The sequence below is a fragment of the Stegostoma tigrinum genome, chromosome 37, assembly GCF_030684315.1.
Source record: "Stegostoma tigrinum isolate sSteTig4 chromosome 37, sSteTig4.hap1, whole genome shotgun sequence".
Lineage (NCBI taxonomy): Eukaryota > Metazoa > Chordata > Chondrichthyes > Orectolobiformes > Stegostomatidae > Stegostoma > Stegostoma tigrinum.
In genome coordinates this window covers 3,215,121-3,238,585 of record NC_081390.1, presented here as the reverse complement: position 1 = coordinate 3,238,585, position 23,465 = coordinate 3,215,121, and the positions used below count along the sequence as shown (strand labels likewise).

Below are 23,465 nucleotides of genomic sequence, written 5' to 3'. Positions count from 1 at the left end.
AAGGTGTTGTTGAAAGAACCTTGGCAAATTGCTATTGTGTGAAGACAGTACACACTGCTGCAACTATGCATTGGTGATAGAGGGAGTGAATATTGAAGCTACTGGATTGAAAGGTCTTATACTGAGAGTTCATTATGAGAATAGTGCACCTGATTGAGGGGATTGCATGTTAGAGGTTGCTTTTGAGTGTTGTTGCAGCTGCATTCTTCCAAGAAAATGGAGACTGCTTCATCACAATCCTGACTTGTACCTTGTAGATGGTTGACACGCTTTGGTGGAGTCAGAAGGTGAGTTACTTGCCACAGAATTCCAAGCCTTTGACCTGCTCATGCAGTCACTGTATTTTTTTATAGATAGTAGGAACTTCAGATGCTGGAGAATCTGAGATAACAAGGTGTAGAGCTGGATGAACACAGCAAGCCAAGCAGCATCAGAGGAGCAGGAAGGCTGACGTTTCGGGCCTAGACCATTCCTCAGAAATGGTTCGGTTAAGTTGTTGATCAACAGAATCTCTGATAATAGTGAGGTATTCAGAAATGGCAAAATAGTTGAATATTAAGTGGAGAGTTCCAGCCTCACACCGATAGGTTCTTGTGCCCATTTTGCTGATCCTGTTTATGATCAGAACCATGAGATAAATCCAAGTGCTGCTGCAGTGAGAAGCAGCATTTGAGGCAGGGTCTCTTCGTTGTCCAGGTATGGAACATTGGAAAGTGGCAGAATCAGCTTCCTGTTTCAGCATGTGCAGGTATCATGTCAGAGAAACCTGGCTACAGTGTTAAATACCTCACAATTCAAGGAATCTTGCTATAACCAAAATGTCAAAGTCTTTAGCAGAGGGTAGAAGAGACAATATGTGTCAATGAATCACTGGGATTTAACGTTCTGCTAAGTTTCTTCCTTTGACATCTCTCAGTAAAGTCAGGTGCACTATTCTCATAATGAACTTTCAGTATAAGACATCTCAGTGTCTACTTTCTTATTATACACACACTTTGAGTGTGAAAATAGGTGGAGGACACCCAGGTGTCTGCTAGGCACATTTATCACAGTAATAGAGGCAGCACATAAAGCTAGGGCTATATGCTAATAATGATTGTGGGAAACAAGCCTACAAATATATTATTGAGTTGCTGCATGTCTCAGCAAGTGACCAATGTCTGTATGAGGTTAGCTCTTCCCCTTTCATTTCCCTGACTGGCTTGATAAATCCCTGATCTTAATGGCTGTACCTTCTTGACTGCCAGGCACTGGAGGATTCAACAGATTGTAATGAACTGGGACAGTCAACTTTGGTAAGTGCTGACAGGCTACTCTAGAGCAGGCAAAGCAGCAGAACTATTTCTAGAGCATACCAATCACTGGCTCAATGTTGTCCCTTCATCGTAGCATGGTTCCCATGTGCAGGGGCGGGTCAAGGGCCAGGCATGAAGATAGTAGCCCTTTTGTCCCTGCAGCCACTTTTCATAGAATCCTTACAGAGCAGGAGCAGGCCATTCGGCCCATCGAGTCCACACCAACCTTTCAAAGGGCACTCCACCCAAACCCACCACACCTCTCCCACCCTGCATTTTCAATGGCTAATCCACCACCCTGCACATCCCTGGACACTATGGGTGGTTTAGTATAACCAATCCACCTAGCCTGCACACCTTTGGACTGTGAGAGGGAACTGGAGCACCCGGAGGAAACCCACGCAGACACAGCAAGGACTCGCAAACTCCACACAGTCGCCTGAGGGTGGATTCGAACTCCAGTCCCTGGAGCTGTGATTCAGCAGTGTGATCCATTGAACCACTGTGTTGCTCTCCACTGAGCCACCATGCTGTCAACATGGTAGATGAAAGGTTGATGAAACAACAAGAGGATGGAGTCAGAACGAATGAAACATGCACTTGTGCCAGGTTAGTGGGCCTTCAGGACAACATTGACCACAATATCATACAACCCTGTCATAGTAACCTCTGCAGTACATGTCAAATCTTCAACATGGACATAACTGTCATGTGTGGGAACATCACTCACTGCGTGCACAGCAGATACTCATGTGACTTGGCCAACGTTGTCTATCTCATATGCTGCAGGCAAAGATGCCCTTAGGAATGGTACGTGCAGATGCTATGACAATGGATGAGTGGACTCTGCAAATGGACGAATGGACATAACCAGTCAGGGATGTTCCCTCCTGGTGATCACGGACATTTGGTCTCCAATCTTCGGGTAAACATCCACCAAGGCGGATGTTGGGATACATAACAACGCAGAGTCACCGAGCAGAGGCTGGTAGCCATGTTCGGTACCCATGAAGATGGCTTCAACCGGGATCTTGGGTTCATGTCACACTACCCGTGACCCCACCACACTATATATTTTCTCACACACACACACACACACACACACACACACACACACACACACACACACACACACACACATAGACATACACACTCACTCACACACGCAGTCACTCACCACACACACACTCACGCATACACACACACGCACGCGTGCACACACACATGCACGCACACACATACACACACACACTCACCCCCTTGCACACACTCTCTCTCACACACGTACACACATGCACGCAGTCTCTCTCTCCCCCCCACTCGCACACACAAGCAAATCTATGGGGTGAATTTGCGTTTGCAGATATATTTTATTTTGTCCAAAAAGCACACAGTTTATAGACAGTCAGTCAATGTGGCGCTTTATAAATTCCTACTTCAGAAATAAAACCAGTCTGACTCCAAAGTAAAACACAGATTCTAAACAAGGTCTCACACCTAACATGATTGACCTAAAATGTCACCTCTTCTTTACACTGATAAAACTTTTAGTTCTCTCAGGAATGTGAATTGAAAGGAATTTGGGGATGTACATATACATATTAATCAATTAAAACCTTCCAGCTGATTAAAGATTTAATAGCACCTTAGGCTTGTATAGTACATTCTCATCAATGTTGTGAACCTTTGACTTATACTTATAAATTCTGAGTCTGATAGTATCTTTCTCACTAACACCTGAAGAAGGACTAAGGCTCCAAAAGCTTGTGTTTTCAAATAAACCTGTTGGACTATAACCTGGTGTCGTGAGATTTCTGACCTTGCCTGTGTGGAGTTTGCACATTCTCCTCGTGCCTGCATGGGTGTCCTCTGAGTGCCCCAGTTTCCTTCCACAGTTCAAGTATGTGCAGTGATAATGGGAACTGCTATGCTGGAGAATCCAAGATAACAAAGTGTGGAGCTGGATGAACATGTGCAGGTTGGGTGGATCGGCGTTGCTAAATTGCTCATAATTTCCAGGGATGTGCAGATTAGGTGGGTCAACCATGGGAAATACAGGGTTACAAGGATAAGGTATTGGGTTGGGTCTGATTGGGATGCTGTTTGGAGGGTCAGTATGCACTTGATGGGCCAAATAGTCTGCTTCCACACAGCAGGAATTCAATGATTCTGTGATTATATGTCATCTTCTTGTGCTGGCCAGTATCTGTTGTCCATCCAAAATTGCTCATAAAAGGAGTGGCATGCTATGCCATTTCAGAGGGCCGTGAGGATTGAAGGAGGTGCTTCATGTCTGACCTGCTGTGTTTTTCCAGCCTCACACCTGCAGACTCTGGTTTCCAGCATTTGCAGTCCTTATTGTCTCTAGGGCACCAGAACTTGCTCACTAGGGCTGTGACTAAGTAAGCAGAGTCTTCATCCCTGTGTGAAGGGCTGTATAATAAAATCAGAAAAATTATGAAAATAACATTTCTCTTAAAAAGCTTTCATCACAGTTTGGAAAAGCAGATTTCTGATGTTGACCTTTGACCTGACAAAAGAATGACTGAGTACACACACATATAGATCAGATATTGAGTGTTAAATGAATACCCCGTATTCAAAGGAGGGAATTGTAACTCAGAGAATCTGTCTGGTCGAGTGAATTTTGCAGTAGGTGCTTCAACAACACACACTGCCCCTTTGAAGTGAAGCCCCATGTGGAGACTGTTTGTCTTAATGCAAAAGAAATTACATTGGAATGTCACTATGAATCTCCAGCATCATAAATGAGGGCTGTGGCCGTATACAACTTTTTATAGCTGCTGCCTTATTACAATGGATAACCTTTATTTACTTTCATTAGACTATTAAACAACAAGAGTCTATTAATTTTTCATCTGAAACTCCATCCGAGCCCATAAAGCAAACCAGTTGCTTAATTGAGTTCATTTTAATTTCCCTCCAATCGCACTGAATTACTCCAGTGATAAATCAGAGGGACAGGCCTTACCCCCAGTAGAAAGCCTAATTTGCAGCTAATTAGAAAACTGATTCCCAGTGAAAGATCAATACCACACCGAATTGGAAATGACTTGCAATCTCCGCCATGGAGACTGAAAGAGCGAGTGAGAGAGCGAAAAAGAGCACGTGGAGAAAAAGAAAGCCATGTGTCTGGAGTGCAGGGGCGAAAGAGAATCAGTCTCAATCTAATGTAATATTAATGAGGACAGTTGGCTTGTTGGTCGTTTGGTTGTCTTTTTTTATCATCTTTGTAAAGGTAGCTTTGAGACGTAGCTGTCAGTTTGGATGGGCGCTTGATATAGTCGGACGTGCTTTTAAATTCAATGAGTCACCATCCCGCACTCCTGTACTCAGTGGTTTCTCTGCTCAGAGCCAGCCTTGCTTTGGGGAATTGCAGTTATGCAATTGAATGCCATTAAGAAGAACGCATCGCAGCATCTGGGCGACAGTTGAAGGAGAGAATCCAAGGTTAGCTATTGTTGATTGAGACAAGACAAGGTCAGTGAAAGGCCTATCAGGACATGGATGTTTGGGGTATCACTCCACTTAAGGACCATTACAAAAACGTGCCATAAAACTGCAGATTTTTTTATGTATCTTCCTTCCAACTCTTCCTTATTCCTGTTCTTCAGTCTCCTTTTGTTCCCCATCTGTTCTTTGATTACTCTTTGGCTTTTCACTGTCTTTCCAGCCTCCTTCCTCTTTTATCCTCTTGTCCATCACTGATAGTCAGTGTTGGGGCTTGAATTTTTCTTTCAAATCATTTGCAATTTCTGTACTCATATCCAAGATTATTATGACAGGGTTGGGTAGTAATACTTTGTTAGGGGATTAAGGTATTCTCAGTCTATTAGGAACCAAATTGGCCATGAACCTCTGGAGACTGTAGAGGATATAGGCCAATAGCTCAGGAAAGATGGAGGGAGAAAATGGAAGAGGCTATCTTCTCATAGAGTCATAAGGTCATACAGCGTGGAAACAGACCCTTTGGTCCAACTCATCTATGCCGATCAGACATCCCAATCTGATCTTGTCAGCATTAGCCAGCATTTGGTCCATATCCTGGTAAAGCCTTCCTATTCATTAACCCATCCAGATGCCTTTTAAATGTTTTAATTATACCCACCTCCAACACGTCCTCAATCAGCTTGTTCCACATACTCACCACCCTCTTGTGTGAAAAATTTACTCCTCAGGTCCTTTTTAAATCTTTCCCCTCACACCTTAAACCCATTGCCTATAGTTTTGGACTCACCCAACCTAGGAAAAAGGCCTTGGCTGTTCACCCTATCCATGCCCCTCATGATTTTATAAACCTCTATGAAGTCACCCCTGTCTCCAAAGCTCCAGGGAAAATAGCCCCAGCCTATTCAGACTCTCACTGTAGTTCCTCCAGTGCCAGCAACGTCATTGTAAATCTTTTCTGCACTCTCTTGAGTTTGACAACATCTTTCCTATAGCAAGGAGACCAGAATACTATACGCAGTATTCCAAAACTAGCCTCACCAAAATCCTGTATAGCCACATGACATCTCAAATCCCATATTCAGTGCCCTGACCAATGAAAGCAAGCATGCGAAAGGCCTTCTTTGCCACTCTCTCTACCTGCAACCCCACTTATGGAATTGTGCATTTGCACTCCTAGGGCTCTTTGTTTGGCAGAACTCATGAGGGCCATACCATTAACTGTATAACTCTTGACCAGGCTTGTCTTACCAAAGTGTAACCCCTTACGCTTATCTAACATAAACCATTCTACCACTCTTCATCCCATTGGCCCATCTAATCAAGGCCCTATTTTCCGCTGAGATAATCTTATTTGCTGTCCACTACACCTCCTATTTTGGTATCATCTGCAAACTTACTAACTGTAGCCCTATAATCACATCCAAACCGTTTATATATATCATGAAAAGCAGTGGACCCAGCAATGTCAACCTTGTAATTCCAATCAGCTAAGCCGTGAATGGATCCTTCCAACTTCAAGGGGCCAAATCAACCTGAACTCCTTAGCTTCTGCGAGACACTTGAAAGGGCATAATACAACTCACTCTAGCAGAGGCCTTGCTGTTTGAGACTTTGTAAAATCATTTTGGGAGTATGGTAATCACTTTAGAAGGGGACAGATTAACTTTTCAAATTAAAGTGGTCTTAAGTGGGAGGTAAAGGACTGAAAATTAAATTTATGTTGTTTATTTGAACTTTTGGAGGACTCCACTATCTCTTGGACTGAAGAATTGGCTCTGCTTGTGTTTTTGAAGATTCTTTGCTGGCTTGAGGCTATACATTCAGCAACCAGACAGGCAGCAAAGACTTTTAGCCCATTACTCTCAACTGTATTTGAGCTCATGCCCCAGAGATGAAGGACCACCTCACCCTCTGCCTCGTTTTGTGTTACATTCATGTGAGACTTCCCGCATTTGAACTGAACACTTCACCTGATATACTAATGCCAACCCTATACCTGCTGCTTGTTTGAGATCCTATTGTAACATTACTGTGAGCAATAAAGGTAGCCCCGTGATACGTCAGTGATATTCAAGCCTCAAACTCTTTCTTCCCCAAGTTCAATGTCTAACCCAGCAACTTGAAACCAAACTCCTGGCTGACCATCTGGTTAGTTATTGAGGGAATTTGGTGCTTTCAAAGGTAAAGTATTTTTTGGAGGGATACTACCCTTTTCAGTGAATGTGGAGTATCCCATTGTTTTGAAGAATACATAAATATGCCTGTACCAACTATATTCAGTCTCTTATTGCCAGTCTTATTGCTTCAGCGGCTTGTGAGACTTCTAATCTCTCATTCCTCAAAAACCAATGGAAATAGAATCTTTGGATATATTTAAAGAGAGATAAATAGCTTTTCACCCATTTGCTTATCATGAGTCTATCAGGTGTAGGCGGAAATGTAGAGTAATCAGACTAACCATGATCTTAGTGCCTTGCAGAGCAGACTCAAGGGGCCGAGTGGCCTACTCCTTTTCCTCATTCATATTCCTGGATGTGCTTACAAGTCACTGCTAGCAATTTTCTATATCTGACTCCCAAGTCTTTGCTGTAACCCTATGTTTCCTTCCCAGAGTCAATTATTCTCTGCAATTCATTCCCAAGTACATGTTACGCTCTGTATCTCATTCAAAATGTCTGTTACTCTCAGTGTCTCTGACCCAGTTCTCTGTTGTTTCTGTCTCTCTCTTCAATTCTCTATTATGTCACACTGATTGAATGTAAAAGAATTGCCATTCTCCAGCAGTCTCCTCTGGGTAAATTAAAGACAAAGCGTCTGTTATTTTTGAGGGCAGGTTCGAGGGATTTGAGGCCTGGTTTCAAGTCCCTCCTGCTCAAGGCGGAGGGGGAAGCGTAAGAACATTTCTGAACTGGTTGATTACAAATACAGATTAAATAAAAAAATGCATGAAGTTATGAAAGGTGATGCAAGTCACTTGCAAGGAAATCCAAACCAAACTCTTGTCAATTCTCTCTTCATTACACCATGTTTGTGTTTCTCTCAGGCTAATGAGTATTCCCTCTCTGCCCTGGCCTCTGGATTGGAAGATGTCAAAAGCAGCCTCTCAGCCGCGGCCACTCCTGACCTTGGGACCAACGTTTCAGGACCCCAGAGCTACCCTGTTGTGACAGGTAAGGTGGCTAGCTCATTTGCCAGCTTAGAAGAAAGAGCGAAAAATATACATTGCAGGGCAAAAACATTCGTGGGTCACAGGGAACATTCAAAGTTGCATTGTTAACTCAATTGTTATTGTTGATGGACAGTCTTCTCCCTGGTCACCTATTCACTGTTGCATTTCCTTCAACATGATTTGTGCATGCAAAGTTTAAATGTAACTCAAATCCTTCAATATTTTTGCTGGATTGGCTAATAAAGGGTTAAAGATATTTGAGCAGTGGCAGTCTGAGAACATTCATTGGTTTCTTCATGGGATAGCCACTATACTAGCTCTGAACTAGACTTTTGTTTCTCCCATGTAAAGATCTAGAAGGCAGAGATCAAAAGCCCACCTCTCAATTCATGAAGAATTCTCTGGGAAGTTGTATCAGAGGACTGGATGTGCATGATTTTTGATTAATTTCATATGCTAATTAACTTGGAATGGATTCTAATAGATGATCACTCAATAAATGGTTAGATGTGAGAAGGAGTGTAATTAACCATTCTGAGGAATCATTAAACTAGACTCAAAACTTTGACTCTATTTCTCTCTCTACAGATTCTACCAGACCTGCTGCCTTTCTCCAGCACTTACTGCTTTTATTTCAGTTCTCCAATATCCACAGTATGTTGCTTCTATCCTAGGTAATGGAAGGATAGATGGTTGGATGGGTAGATGGGGAGAAGATTTAAGGATGGAGGATTAGATATATGTATTGCTGGCTTGACTTGTAATAACTAGTTAAATAGCTGGCTAGAAACATTAAGATATGGGCAAGGAAAGTGAATGTGTGAGTGGATGGTGAGTGGGAGGTAGGACAAAAGGTAAATGAATGGACAGTGGAGGGAATGAATGTGAAGAAGGATGAATAAATCATGAGGGTGGATAATTATTTTTCTTTATTTGATAATGTAAATTGGGCATTGTCAAAGATAAAGCCAGGATTTATTGCGCATCCCTAAACAATTAACCTTGAACTGAGTGATCTGCTAGGGCTATTTCAGAGGGCAGTTTAGAGTCAACCACATTTCTGTGGGTCTGCAGTCACATGTAGGCCAGACCAGGTATGGATGGCCGATTTCCGCTCCTGAAGGACATTGGTGAATCAGATGGGGTTTTATGACAGTCTATGCTGGTTTCATAGTCGCTATCACTGAGACGAGTTTCTAATTCCATATTTTATGAATTCAATCTAAATTCCAGCAGTTGCCTTATTTTTTGGGATTTGAACCCATGTCCCTAGAATTTTGGCCAAAGCCTGTGGGTAACTAGTCTAGTACTGTTACTACAAAAGTACTATCTCCTAAGTAAGAAATGGTCTGGTGAGTATAAGAATAGATATTTGATAGATTCAACACCATCCAAAATAAAACAGCCTGATTGATTGGCATCCTTTATACCATATTCATCATTAACTCCCTTCACCAATGACTGACAGTATGTACCATCTATAAGATGCCTTGTACCAACTCACTAGTACTCCCTTGTCTGTACCTTTCGATCCCACAAGCCCTGCCATTTGAAAGGGCAATGTCAGCTCCGACATGGGAAACCACGTCCTGTAATCTCCCTCCAGGCCACCTGATATCCTTACTGGGAAAATACCGCCATTCCTTCATTGCCTCTGGATCAAAAGCCTGGATTTTCCTCCCTACCTGCGCTATCTGTACTCGTCTCTACACCCCAGGAACTGCAGCAGTTTGCGAATCCAGCTGATCACAAACCTCTCCATGGAAGTTAGGGATGGACAACAAATGTTGGCCTATCCAATGGTGCCTGCGCCCCATGAATGAATTTTTAAAAAGGCAAAATAATGGATTGAGAGCTGGATGAGATGATTACTTGATGGATAATTTGATTGAATGGATGGCTAGTGACAAGGTAGAATTCTGGCTGGATGAATAAATGGGTGGGTGGGTGGATGTTTTGATGGTTGGATGAATGGAAATGTGTGCCTCAGTGGATTAATGGATAAATTGAGAGGTGCATGCATTGGGTGAGTTTTTCTGTGTAAAATGATTCTTTCAGATGGAGAATAGAATCACTTTTATTTTTTTCACGCTCCATGATTAATAAACAATGGTATGGCTTTTTCAAAAGCAGACTGCCCCTGTTCATTCAGAAGCCGCAAGCTGTGTGTTTAATAGGGCTTGTTGCCAAGAGCTACATTGCAATTCACGATATTGTTTGTTTTGCATGTTGTTGGAGCAAATTGATTACCTTTGCCACATCATGTGCAACGAAGGATAAAAGTGTGGGTACAGCCATGGAGAGCAGGAAAGAATAAATTAGATGTTTTTAGCCAAAGTGATGGTCAAGAGCTTCAGTGTCCTGTGGGGGAGCCACATTAACGTGGTGAATCTTGCTCGTGGCCTGGAGAGTATACATAGTCGTAGAATCCCTACAGTGTGAAATCCAGCCATTCAGCCCATCAAATCCATACTGATCCTCCGAAGAGCATTTCTCCCAAACCGACTCCCCGACCCTATCTGTGTAACCCTGCTTTTTACATGGCTAATCTACCCAGCCTGCACATCTCTAGACACTATGGGAAATTTAGCACGGCCCATCCACCTAACCTCCACATCTTTGGACAGCGGCAGGAAACCAAAGCATCTAGAGGAAAACCACGCAGACACTGGGAGAATCTGCAAACTCTACACAGAATAGAATAGAATAAAATAGAATATCCTTTAATGTCACGGGTATTCAGTACAAAATACAGTGAAAAGTATGCACCGTTGCCGTACATGGGCACCATTCACATTAACTTAGAATAAAATAAAAATAGATAACTTAGAGAGAATCCAACTTTCCCTTCTCCACTAATCCTGCTCTGGTCTTCCCAGCCCCCGCTATGCTGCCACCTGGGGCCCACTCCATGCAGAAGTGACAATCCTACTCCAGGCTTCGTAGGCTGACTGATTCTGTAGCCACACTGACTCTGAAGATGCCTTCATCACTCCAGAGCCCATCGAAGCCATCTCTTGCTGAAGAGCTGTCCTTATCAGATCAGTTTGAGAGAGACAATGTCCCAAGGGTGAAATTGAACCCATGTCCCTGGTGCTGTGAGGAAGCAGTGCTAACCATTGATCCACCATGCCGTTCCATTAAATGAAGATAAAATTGGATTCGGTTACAGTGCTCCCTTGAGGATAATAGCTAGCTGGCAAACTGGCGTTTCTGGCAGCAGGCCAGAAATGGGGGTGGGTGTGGGGTGATCCCACTGTGGCAGGTTATGGGACCTCCAGCAGCAATTTACTCGTGTCAGGCAATGAAATAGATTCCATCAGGACCGCTGACCCCTTAAGCAATCCAGCAACCAATTCTAACTGAGAATGGAGGATGCTGCAGGGATACTCTACCATACCAACCACATGTGAGTGGCCTGGGGTTACTGGGGAGGTCAGGCACGAGGGTACGCAGTGGGGTGGCACTTTGACAAGGACTGGACAGTTGTTACTGAAGTGCAGCCTCCCCACCATGGGTCATATGGTGTTTGAGTAAGAGGGAAACCCTTTTGTAAGGCCTTCAGAATGCTACTAGATCTCCAGAGGTGGTCTCCCACTGTGGCAGGAGTTGGACCCACCATTGGCAAAATAGCCAGAAGCTGTGGGAAGAGGCTGTTGACTGTTTAATCGCCTCAATGGACTGGAAGACTGGCCTCCACATTCTCCACTGGTGGTAAAATGTCGTGGCAGCTGGGCATGACGGTGAGTATTCCACTCTCTGGCGCCTCGCACCAATAGTTGGCTTTCTTAGGCACCCTGCAGAAACCCTTTGCACTGCCTCCATCACCATGCCATCCCTCTGCCTGATCCCAGTCCCCACAATGGTAGATTGTCTAAAATCGGATGGTGGTTTTGTGGGAACTTACTATGTGAAAGTTGGTTGTGCTTTTCCAATATTGCAACTACACTTTGAAAATCAGCTGTGAAGCATTTTCTTGCCCTTGCCAGTGCAAATTGTTCTTGATTACAAACAAAGAACTCCAAAAGATTGAGTTCAGAAGCCAATTGTCCCCCCATCACCTTCAAAAGTGTGATATTACAGACCATGAATCCATATTGTTCATATCTGGCATCACACTAAGCCAGCTCTTGTAGTTTTTCAGCATTTACTGTACACAAAGCCAAAAATGATGGAAGAGCAATGGAGAAAGGGTTGCCAGGCAGGACTGGAGGATAAGTTGCTCTGCCTATGCCTTGGTTTATCTAATATCAACAAACTCAGGAATCAAACTTAGTGTTGTGCACCCTGATTTCTCCACTGCACAACACACTGCCCCTCTACTGACTGTAAAGCTGGCAGTAGTCTAGCTTCCTGCAGATGAAGTGGGCCCGATATTATCGATGAACCACAAAGATACAAGACCAACTAACAGACAAGGAGTTAAATTCAATAATGCCCAGTTGTTAGTGTCAGGTTAGCGTGAGAGTGCTTTATTAAAATTCACATAATTAGACACAAACCATCAAAAAAGTGACAGTAAATGCACTCTGTCATAAAGGGCACTGTTTGAAGTCTGAAATGATATAGTGCAGCAATGTGACAAAGCAGTGCCTTATCTTATAAATATGTGGATTGATGATTTGACTAACTGGTTAGGCCAGAACAGAAAAGAAAGGACTATTTCTTCCTTTGTTGTTGAGATGCTTCTGGGTTTCATGCTTAATCATTCATGGCCTTCATGCTCACCTTGCAGCACATGGTCACTGACTAAAGAGCTGAGAGATTTTCTTTCAAATTTTATCTTCCTTTTTCTTTTTGCTTGTGGCCTGTTTATGTATTTGGATGAGTTTTCATCTTCATTTCTTCCCCTATAAGCAACATTTTCCAGTCAGTTTAAGATCAAGATTTGCTCCTCACTTTTTTTGCCACCGTTCTGGACACAAAATCACTGAAAGTGCCATTGGAACCCGTGCCTGATTCATGCAGCCCAGCTAGCTAGGACCATTCAGCTTTCCAGAGTAGAACCTGTCAGGTACCATGCATTTTGCACATTGCACTGATTGCACTGAATCCAAGCAAAATCATGGAACTCCGGAACCACACTCTGACGTTTGCCATCACTGTTTAATTATTAGAACCATCAAAACAGAAAAATGCCATTCAGCACCTCCCCCAGTCTTCTTGGGGAAGTGTGGGAAGAGGAGTGAGCTACTCAGTTCCTTGAGATTATTTCACTTCTATTCTTGGCTGATCTTTGTCTCAGCTTTATTTCACCAACTTTGCTGTGTATACAATGATGCTTAACAAAGGTCTACCATATAGAGTCCTGAAGATGTTATAGGTTCAGCAACAACAGCATCTTGAAGGACAGGAGACCATTAGGCCATGAGATTAGGAGCAGAAGTAGGCTATTCAGCCCATCAGATTTGCTCCTCTTTCTTGCTTTTTTGCCTTGAGAATCTGAGATTTCCACTTTCCTTTCTGTGAAAGTTCTTTAGAGTGGACCTTGACAGACCTTCCCCTACAGTCAGTTGACTTATTTTCAAAATTCCACATCAATTCGGGGGCACCTCAATCAGCGCTAAGAGAGATCCCACCATCCTATGGGAAGGAATTACCTAGGGATCATAAGATATTGGGAATCTACAACTGACTGTACGTCTATTAGTTCTGAGAAAGGGTCACCGACCCGAAACGTTAACTCTGATTTTTTTCTTCACAGATGCTGCCAGACCTGCTGAGCTTTGCCAGCCACTTCTGTTTTTGTGCATCTGTTATCTCCTTCCATATAGCAACCTGATAAGCACACATGGTTCCCTCCCTCACCAGGCAGCAATGATTCCACCAGCAGTCTGTTTGCAACCCATGTGTTCCAGCAGTGGAGATCCCTGACTGTGCACAGGCTTATAAATTACCAAAATTGCCTCATTTGAGAGATTTTGCAAAGATATGTGACTGCCATAATCTTGACCACTCTTTCAGCGTTCTTATAGTCAGAGAAACATCGACCAGATCGATCCCTACATGCAGCTGTGCGTTCTCTCTCACACACACACACACACACACACACACACACACACACACACACACACACACACACACACACACACACACGCGACAGATAAAGCTATGCTTTCTCTGGCTTGGCAGAGGCTGAGGGGAGACTTGAGAGAAGCCTATGAAGTTAAGAGGTGCATAGATAGCGACGACAATCAGAATCCTTCTCCCAGAATTGAAATGTCTAATATTAGGGGGCATGAGTTTAAGGTGAGAGGGGGAAAGGTTCAAAGGGAATGTGAGGGGTAACTTTTTTGCACAGAGTGGTAGGAGTCTGGAATGTCTTGCCGGGGTGGTGGTGGAAGCAGACCCAATAGGGGCACTTAAGGGGCTTTTAGATTAGCACATGAATATGCAAGGAACAGAGGAATATGGGCCAAGACCAGGCAAAAGGAAATAGTGTAATTTGGTGTCATGTTTGGCACAACATTGTGAGCTGCAGGACCCATACCTGTGCCGAACTGTTCTATGTTAATCAGAAAAGGAGCTAATTTGGACATGTATCTTATTGTATATAGTACTTCTGCGCTGGGATTTTCATTAAAATAAAGACCAGAAGGACGAAGATACAATTCACTCCTTCTGAGTCCAAGATTGCGTCCAGGTTGAGCATCCATCAGGAATCCCAATGGGAGTATCCTCAAGAACCCTTCTTGTACCTGAAGGTACCCACCTTTTGCTGCAGAGAGTAACTAATGCAGCAGTTCATTGGGTGAATCTGCCAACAACACAACAATGTGTTTGACAGGAGAGCCTGGAAAACCTCCTTAATCTATCTCTCATGATGCACCTGATTGCTCATTGTACAGAATTATACTTGTCCTGTTGCAAACTGTTGTAGTCCACCACAATATTGACTAGTACCTCACTTGAACTCTGGTGGCATCTGCAAGCTTGGAAAATGTATCCATGCTTCTAAAGTCCACATTAATATGAATTGTGAAGTCGTCTCAGTCTTGATCCTTGTAAGACCCCATTTCTCATCTTTCTCCACTCTGAATAACTTCAGCTATTCTTGCCTTTCATGGTGAGTACCCTCAGTGACTTACACGTTTATCCTTATTTTGGGCCAGACTTGATCAGTTGCTCTCCCAGCTTCCAATCAGGTCAGGGTTGGAGTTCCACAGGATGCATTCGGTAACAGGTTAAATGCTTTACAAAATTACTAAAAATATATCAAGTGTTTCTGTTATGAGCATTCAATGTTCTGAAAACCTGAATAAAACCAAGACCTGTCCTTCACATTGTTCACAAGTACAGCCTCTCGACTATTCCTTTCTGACTCCAGTGCGTACAATGCAAACGCAGTCTCAATTTGATCACCCTGATAAAGCATTTTAATATTTTCACATGAGTTCATCTGTTTAGATCAGCTTAGGACAAGATCTCAAGATGTTTCTTCAAACTCTGTACACAATGATCTCACAGCAGAATTTCTGCCCTAAGCTCCTCTTGTTGCCACCTTCCAGCAGAGACGCCATCACACAATGACTGAGATCACAGCTACATCACCCATGCTTTAAACGCTCAGCTGCATATTCCCTAAACCCTATCTGTCCATAAAATTAACTGCTCAGACCTGTTGGGGACAACTGCTATCCCTACTCTTATAGGTGGGCACCATGGTTGTGTTTTGAAAATATGAAGTCATGCATAACCCCAAGAGAATTCTATCATCCAGGTCAGCAAAGTGAGCTTTATTGCAAGGAGAATGGAACAAAGAAACAGAAGTTTTCCCACAGCTGTACAGGTGAAACCACATCTGAAGTACTTGTACAGTTGAAGCCTCTGTTTAGGAATGGAATCTTATTGCAGTTGAAGCTGTTCAGAGTAAGCTGTGACTCCTGGAATGAAAGGTTTTCCTATGATAAAAGGCTAAACATGCCATGCATGGTTTCACTCGACTTTAGAAGGTTAAGAAGTGATCTTATTAAAGCATGGAAGTTTCTAATGGGGCGTGATAGAGTGAATGCTGAAAGAATGTTTCCCCTTGTTGAAGACACTGGAACTGGGAGGCATAGTTTAAAAATAAAGGGTCTTCTCATAGCCATGGAGTTGTAGAGTCATACAGCATAGAAACAGGCCCTTAGGTCCGCCATGTCTATGCTGACCAACAGAAATCATTCTACTATATTAATCTCATTTACCTGTACTTGGTTCATAGCCTACACTGCCCTGGCATTTTGTGCAATGGTCCACATGCTTCTTAAATCCAGCGAGAGCACATGCCTCTACCACCCTCACAGACAGAGCATATCACATTTCTCCCGCCTTCTTCATGATTTTTTAATTTCCCTGAGTTCTGCTCTAAGCCACTTACTCCTCACCCTACACTAGCACCCCCTGCTCTTAGCCAAGTTTGCCACGGGGAAGTGATTATCATGATCGATTCTGGCTATGCCTTTCATAATTTTGTATACCGCTAACAGATTCCTCCTCGGCTCTGTCTGCTCCAAGGAAAACAAACCCCAGCCTATCTAGTTTCTCCTCATAACTGAGACTTTCCATCCCAGGCAACATTGTGGTGAACCTCCTTTGTACCCTCACCAGTGCAATTGTGTCCTTCTCATAGTGTGGTGACCAGAACTACTCACAGTTTTCCATCTCTGACCTAACCAATGTTTTAGAAAGTTGTAACAAGACTTCCCTGGTTCTGTATTCTATGCCCTGGCTAATGAGGCAAGCATCCCACATGTCTTCCTCACCAATTTGTCTACATGTGCTAACACCTTCAGGGATGTATGGACTGTATACCAAGGTCCCTTTATTCCTTAGTACTACCTGGATACCTACCATTCATTGTGTAAATCCTTCCCTCATTAGACCTCATACTTAGCAAGAATAAATTCCATCTGCCATTGCTTTGCCCAATTTACCAGCTGACTGGAATTGGGCTGTAGCCTGAGACCATCCTCCTCACTATCAACAACACGACCAATTTATGTGTCATCTGTAAACTTACAAATTATATGTTCTACGTTTGTATCCAAGTCATTGATGTATATAATAAACTGCAAGGGTCCCAGCACTGATCCCTGTGGTACATCCGAGATAACAAGATTTGGAGCTGGATGAACACAGCAGGCCTAGGCCCGAAACGTCAGCTTTCCTGCTCCTAAGATGCTGCTTGGCCTGCTGTGTTCATCCAGCTCCACACCTTGTTATCTCGGATTCTCCATCATCTGCAGTTCCTATTATCCCCGTGGTACATCACTGGTCACAGGCTTCCAATCACAAAAATAACTCTCTACCAACACCCTTTGCTGCTTATTTGCCAGCTAGTTTTGGATCCAGTTCGCCAATATGCCTTGTTTTAAACTCTGTTTTAGATGATGATGAAGAGAATTTTCTTTCTCACATAGGCTGTTCATCTGTGAAATTCTTTTCCCAAGAAACCAGTGGAGGCAGGATATTTCAATATTTTTAAGAGTTAGATAGATTCATACCAGTTGTATGATGGTAGAATTGATGTGTAAAAAGAGATTAGACTGTCTTCACAGAAGTTGAGAAGAGTGAGAGGGGATTGCGTAGAAACTGATAAAACTTTAATAAAACTAAACAGGGTAAATGAAGAATGTTCCCAATGACTGGGGAGACCAGACCAGGAGTCACATTCTGAGGATACGGAGTAGGCAATTTCAGACTGAGAAGAGGAGAAATTACTTCACCCAGTCAAAAGTAAGCCTATGGAATTCTCTGCCATAGAAAATGTTTGAGGCCAAAATATCAAGTGTTTTCAAGAAGGAGTTAGATATAGTTCTTAAGGCTAAAGGAATCAAAGCATATGGGGAGAAAATGGGGACAGTGTACTGAGTTGGATGATCAAACACGGTCATCTTAAATGGTGAAACAGGCTTGAACGGCTGGATGGCCAATTCTTCATCTGATTTTCAATGTTTCTATGATAAGGGAGGTGGGATACAGTAGGCTGGAAAGTAAAGATTACAACCAGACCTTCCATAATTTTGTCAAATGGTGGAAGAGTCCGAGGGACTGAATGACCTATTCTTACTGCCATGTTGAATTGGTGTTTTCTGGCCCTTTTCGAAGATCCCTTCATTCCTCAAATGTAGTGCAGCTTTTGAAAGAGCAACTGCAAGACTGTCTCTGCTTTCCACATCTCTGTCAACTGGGGGATAGAACATAGATCATAGAACATTACAGTTCAGTACAGGCCCTTCAGCCCTCAATGTTGCACTGCCCTGTGAAACCAATCTAAAGCCCATCTAACCTACACTATTCCATTATCATCCATATGTTTATCCAAAATTGCAGTATGGATTGCAGTATGGGCTTTACTTTCTTCATCCATCAAGACCTTTAAGATCTTTTGTCTGTGCGGTCAGTTTGTCCATGCAGATGGATCTCCACTGTTGCTGGTTGGCACTAAGGACTGTATAGAACATAGAACATAGAACATAGAACAGTACAGCACAGAACAGGCCCTTCAGCCCACAATGTTGTGCCGACCATTGATCCTCATGGATGCACCCTCAAATTTCTGTGACCATATGCATGTCCAGCAGTCTCTTAAATGACCCCAATGACCTTGCTTCCACAACTGCTGCTGGCAACGCATTCCATGCTCTCACAACTCTCTGCGTAAAGAACCTGCCTCTGACATCCCCTCTATACTTTCCACCAACCAGCTTAAAACTATGACCCCTCGTGCTAGCCATTTCTGCCCTGGGAAATAGTCTCTGGCTATCGACTCTATCTATGCCTCTCATTATCTTGTATACCTCAATTAGGTCCCCTCTCCTCCTCCTTTTCTCCAATGAAAAGAGACCGAGCTCAGTCAACCTCTCTTCATAAGATAAGCCCTCCAGTCCAGGCAGCATCCTGGTAAACCTCCTCTGAACCCTCTCCAAAGCATCCACATCTTTCCTATAATAGGGCGCCCAGAACTGGACGCAGTATTCCAAGTGCGGTCTAACCAAAGTTTTATAGAGCTGCAACAAGATCTCACGACTCTTAAACTCAATCCCCCTGTTAATGAAAGCCAAAACACCATATGCTTTCTTAACAACCCTGTCCACTTGGGTGGCCATTTTAAGGGATCTATGTATCTGCACACCAAGATCCCTCTGTTCCTCCACGCTGCCAAGAATCGTATCCTTAATCCTGTACTCAGCTTTCAAATTCGACCTTCCAAAATGCATCACCTCGCATTTATCCAGGTTGAACTCCATCTGCCACCTCTCAGCCCATCTCTGCATCCTGTCAATGTCCCGCTGCAGCCTACAACAGCCCTCTACACTGTCAACGACACCTCCGACCTTTGTGTCGTCTGCAAACTTGCTGACCCATCCTTCAATTCCCTCGTCCAAGTCATTAATAAAAATTACAAACAGTAGAGGCCCAAGGACAGAGCCCTGTGGAACCCCACTCACCACTGACTTCCAGGCAGAATATTTTCCTTCTACTACCACTCGCTGTCTTCTGTTGGCCAGCCAATTCTGTATCCAAGCAGCTAAATTCCCCTGTATCCCATTCCTCCTGACCTTCTGAATGAGCCTTCCATGGGGAACCTTATCAAATGCCTTACTGAAGTCCATATACACCACATCCACAGCTTGACCCTCATCAACCTTACTAGTCACATCCTCAAAAAACTCGATAAGGTTTGTAAGGCATGACCTACCCCTCACAAAGCCGTGTTGACTGTATTTGATCAAGCCATGCTCTTCCAGATGGTCATAAATCTTATCCCTCAGAATCCTTTCTAACACCTTGCAGACGACAGACGTGAGACTTACCGGTCTATAATTGCCGGGGATTTCCCTATTTCCTTTCTTGAAGAGAGGAATTACATTTGCCTCTCTCCAGTCCTCAGGTACGACTCCAGTGGAGAGCGAGGATGCAAAGATCTTCGCAAGTGGCGAAGCAATTGCATTTCTCGCTTCCCAAAGCAGCCGAGGACAAATCTGATCCGGGCCTGGCGACTTGTCAATCTTAATGTTTGACAAAATTTTCAGTACATCAGCTTCCTCTATCTCTATCCATTCCAGCATGCACACCTGCTCTTCAAAGGTTTCATTCACTACACAGGTCGTTTCTTTCGTAAAGACAGAAGCAAAAAACTCATTTAGGGCTTCCCCTACCTCCTCAGACTCCACACACAAGTTCCCTATGCTATCCCTGATCGGCCCTACTCTTTCTTTGACCATTCTCTTATTCCTCACGTAAGTGTAAAATGCCTTTGTGTTTTCCCGGATTCCTTCTGCCAAGCCTTTCTCGTGCCCCCTCCTGGCTCTCCTCAGACCATTTTTGAGCTCCTTCCTTGCCTGCATGTAATCCTCTCTAGCTGAACTTGACCCTAGCTTCCTCCACCTTATGTAAGCTACCTTCTTCCTTTTCACTAGAAGCTCCACCGCTCTCGTCATCCAAGGTTCCTTTATCTTACCCAGTCTTGCCTGTCTCAGAGGGACATATTTACTCATCACTCCCAACAACTGTTCCTTAAACAATCTCCACATGTCTATAGTGCCCTTACCATGGAACAACTGCTCCCAGTCCATGCTTCCTAACTCGTGTCTAATCGCATCATAGTTTCCTCTTCCCCAATTAAATATCCTCCCATTCTGCCTAATCCTCTCCTTCTCCATAGCTATGTAGAATGAGAGAGTGTTATGGTCACTATCACCAAAATGCTCTCCCACCACAAGATCTGATACCTGCCCCGGCTCGTTTCCGAGCACCAAGTCTAGAATGGCCTCTCCCCTCGTCGGCCTGTCAACGTACTGCGTTAGGAAACCCTCCTGAACACACCTTACAAAAACAGCTCCATTCAAACCTTCTGCTCGAAGGAGGTTCCAATCAATATTAGGAAAGTTAAAGTCACCCATTACAACAACCCTACTGCGTCCACACTTTTCCAAAATCTGTCGACCTATGCTTTCTACAATCTCCCTGCTGCTATTGGGGGGCCTGTAGTAAACCCCTAACGAGGTGACTACTCCCTTGCTGCTCCTAATTTCCACCCACACTGACTCAGTAGGCAGATCTTCCTCGACAATGGAAGCTTCTGTAGCTGTGATACCCTCTCTGATTAGTAGTGCTACACCCCCTCCTCTTTTTCCCCCCTCCCTATTCTTTTTAAATGTTCTAAACCCTGGAATATCCAGCAACCATTCCAGCCCATGAGAAACCCATGTCTCTGTTATGGCCACAACATCATAGCACCAGGTACTGATCCATGCTCTAAGTTCATCACTTTTATTCCTGATACTCCTTGCATTAAAGCAAACACACTTTAACCGATCCCTTGGTTCCTTCCCAGGAAAATCCTTCCCACTAGCTGGTCTACCTCTTGCTACTGCCTCACCTGCATCAACGCTCACCTCTGGTATACAGCTCAGGTTCCCACCCCCCTGCCATACTAGTTTAAACCCTCTCGAACTACTCGAGCAAACCTTCCACCCAGGACATTGGTCCCCTTCCAGTTCAGATGCAACCCGTCCTTCTTGTACAGGTCCCACCTTCCCCAGAAGGCATCCCAATTATCAACATATCTGAAACCCTCCCTCCTACACCAGCTGCGTAGCCACGTGTTCAGCTGCGCCCGCTCCCTGTTCCTCACCTCGCTATCTCGTGGCACCGGTAGTAAACCAGAGAACACTACTCTGTTCGTCCTGCTCTGCAGCTTCCATCCTAACTCCCTGAAATCACTTTTTATATCCTCAAACCTATTTCTGGCTATATCATTTGTGCCAATATGTAACACGATTTCTGGCTGTTCACCCTCCCCTTTCAGAACTTTATACATATATAAAACATATATAGTGCTGTTCTTTCCCAAGGTATTGAGCTGGGTGCTAGAAAATGCTAGAAAAGCCCTTCCGATTGCACCTGGCAGCAGCGAAACAACTGGGGATCATTCCCGTGTGTTTGCAGGTGAACGTACTCACCGAGCTATTTATGTCCCAGTGGCTGTCCAATTTTGTCAATACCTGCTCAATAACCCAATAGCTATTGACCCACGTACTACTGTAAAAACCTCCTGTCTTCGGCTCGCTACTCCCCTTCTCTCACAGAGCCATAGAGATCTGCAGCACAGAAAAAGGCTCTTTTTCCCATTGCATCTGCACTGGTTAAAAACAACCACCTTCACAGGACTTCGAGATTCAGCCTGTTCGTGACTTCATCTGCAGAGGCATGGAAGTCATTGGGATTGCCATTCGCCATCAGTTCTGACCCATCAGCAGTCTCAGAACCTTCATACCTGGCAATATCTTCCTTGTCATTGAGCGCCTTGGTTTGATTATACATGATGATGGCACTAGCTACTCTAACTTGGGAGTCAGCTTTTGTATTTATGAACGACAGTGGGAGCCGACACACAACATTTGTCACATCAGAATTTGGCACAGTACACAATGAACCCACACTGCCCTGTGACTGTCTGTCTCAGGATCAGAGAAAAGTTCTGTCAGAGAAAGAGGCCATTCAGCCTATAGTTGGCTGTGCCAGCTGAATAAACTATACTAATCCTACATTCTCAGACCTAGCCTTGGGTATATACAATTTAGAGACAGGCCAGACAGAACTTAATTAAATGATGCAACAGATTTGAGGGGGTGGATGATCTCCCCAGTTCCAAGTGAGGCTTGTGTGAAGCATTAACCCTAGCATTGACCAGTTGGGCAAATGGGGCAGTTCCTAAGCTGTAACTGATTCCAAGAGACTCTGACACTGCAGTGTAGTCTGATAAACTATTGCTGAATTTAATAGATTTTTTGATGAGACATCAGTGGTCCACAGTTCAATACAACATAATTGTCTAAAGGAACCCTGGTGTTCTGACATTTTGACTGTTTTTTGCTTTACTGGGACCTCTGAAAGGTAAAGGGCACTGTGCTTTTTCAATAGGGATCAACTTGGCCCAGCTGTTAACAACAGTCACGAGGCAAGAGATTCTTTCATGTCTCAACTAGGACTTGATCACAATTTGAAGGTTGTCACTCAACCCCAGAGTGTTGAATGACCAGAGCTATTGCTCTCTGGGGTAAACTGTTAAATTCAGGATCCATTTGGCTTATGGGGGGAATGTACAAGATTCTGTGGCACTGTTCAAAGAAAAGTAAGGGTTTTTCTGATATCCTAGCGAAAATTCACCCCTTAATCAACTAGACTGAAAGAGATTAAAGGAACATTCATCTTATTACTGTTTGTTCAGCCTCACTGCATGTAAATTGGATGCTGAGATAACAGTGACTGCATTTCAAACATTAATCATTGACCGTAAAGCACTTTCCAGGTCCAGTATGTGGTCCTGATACTGTTGACGATATTTATGTTTCTTTTACAAGTAACAGCAATATTGTGAGGATTGGAACATTGGATTAAACTATCGGCTGTTTGTTTGTTCAATATTCAATAGATGGAGACATTATTTTTGAAATTAACGTGGTCTTCTTTCAATCAAAGCATTCCAAATAGGATTAGACAACTATCACAAAGGGAAATTTGTGTGGAGTTGCAGGGAGAAG

General features: G+C 43.7%; 1 protein-coding gene across 12 annotated transcripts in view; it reads left to right on the top strand.

Annotated features, from left to right (window-relative positions):
• Positions 1-23,465, top strand: part of LOC125467494 (paired box protein Pax-2-like) — a 228,891-nt gene that overhangs the window by 171,527 nt on the left and 33,899 nt on the right. For all 12 annotated transcript variants that reach the window (XM_059640243.1, XM_059640241.1, XM_048563409.2 and 9 more), the window contains one exon: positions 7,810-7,936. In XM_059640243.1, coding sequence (XP_059496226.1) covers positions 7,810-7,936 — 127 coding nt within the window. The remainder of the gene's footprint in view (positions 1-7,809; positions 7,937-23,465) is intronic.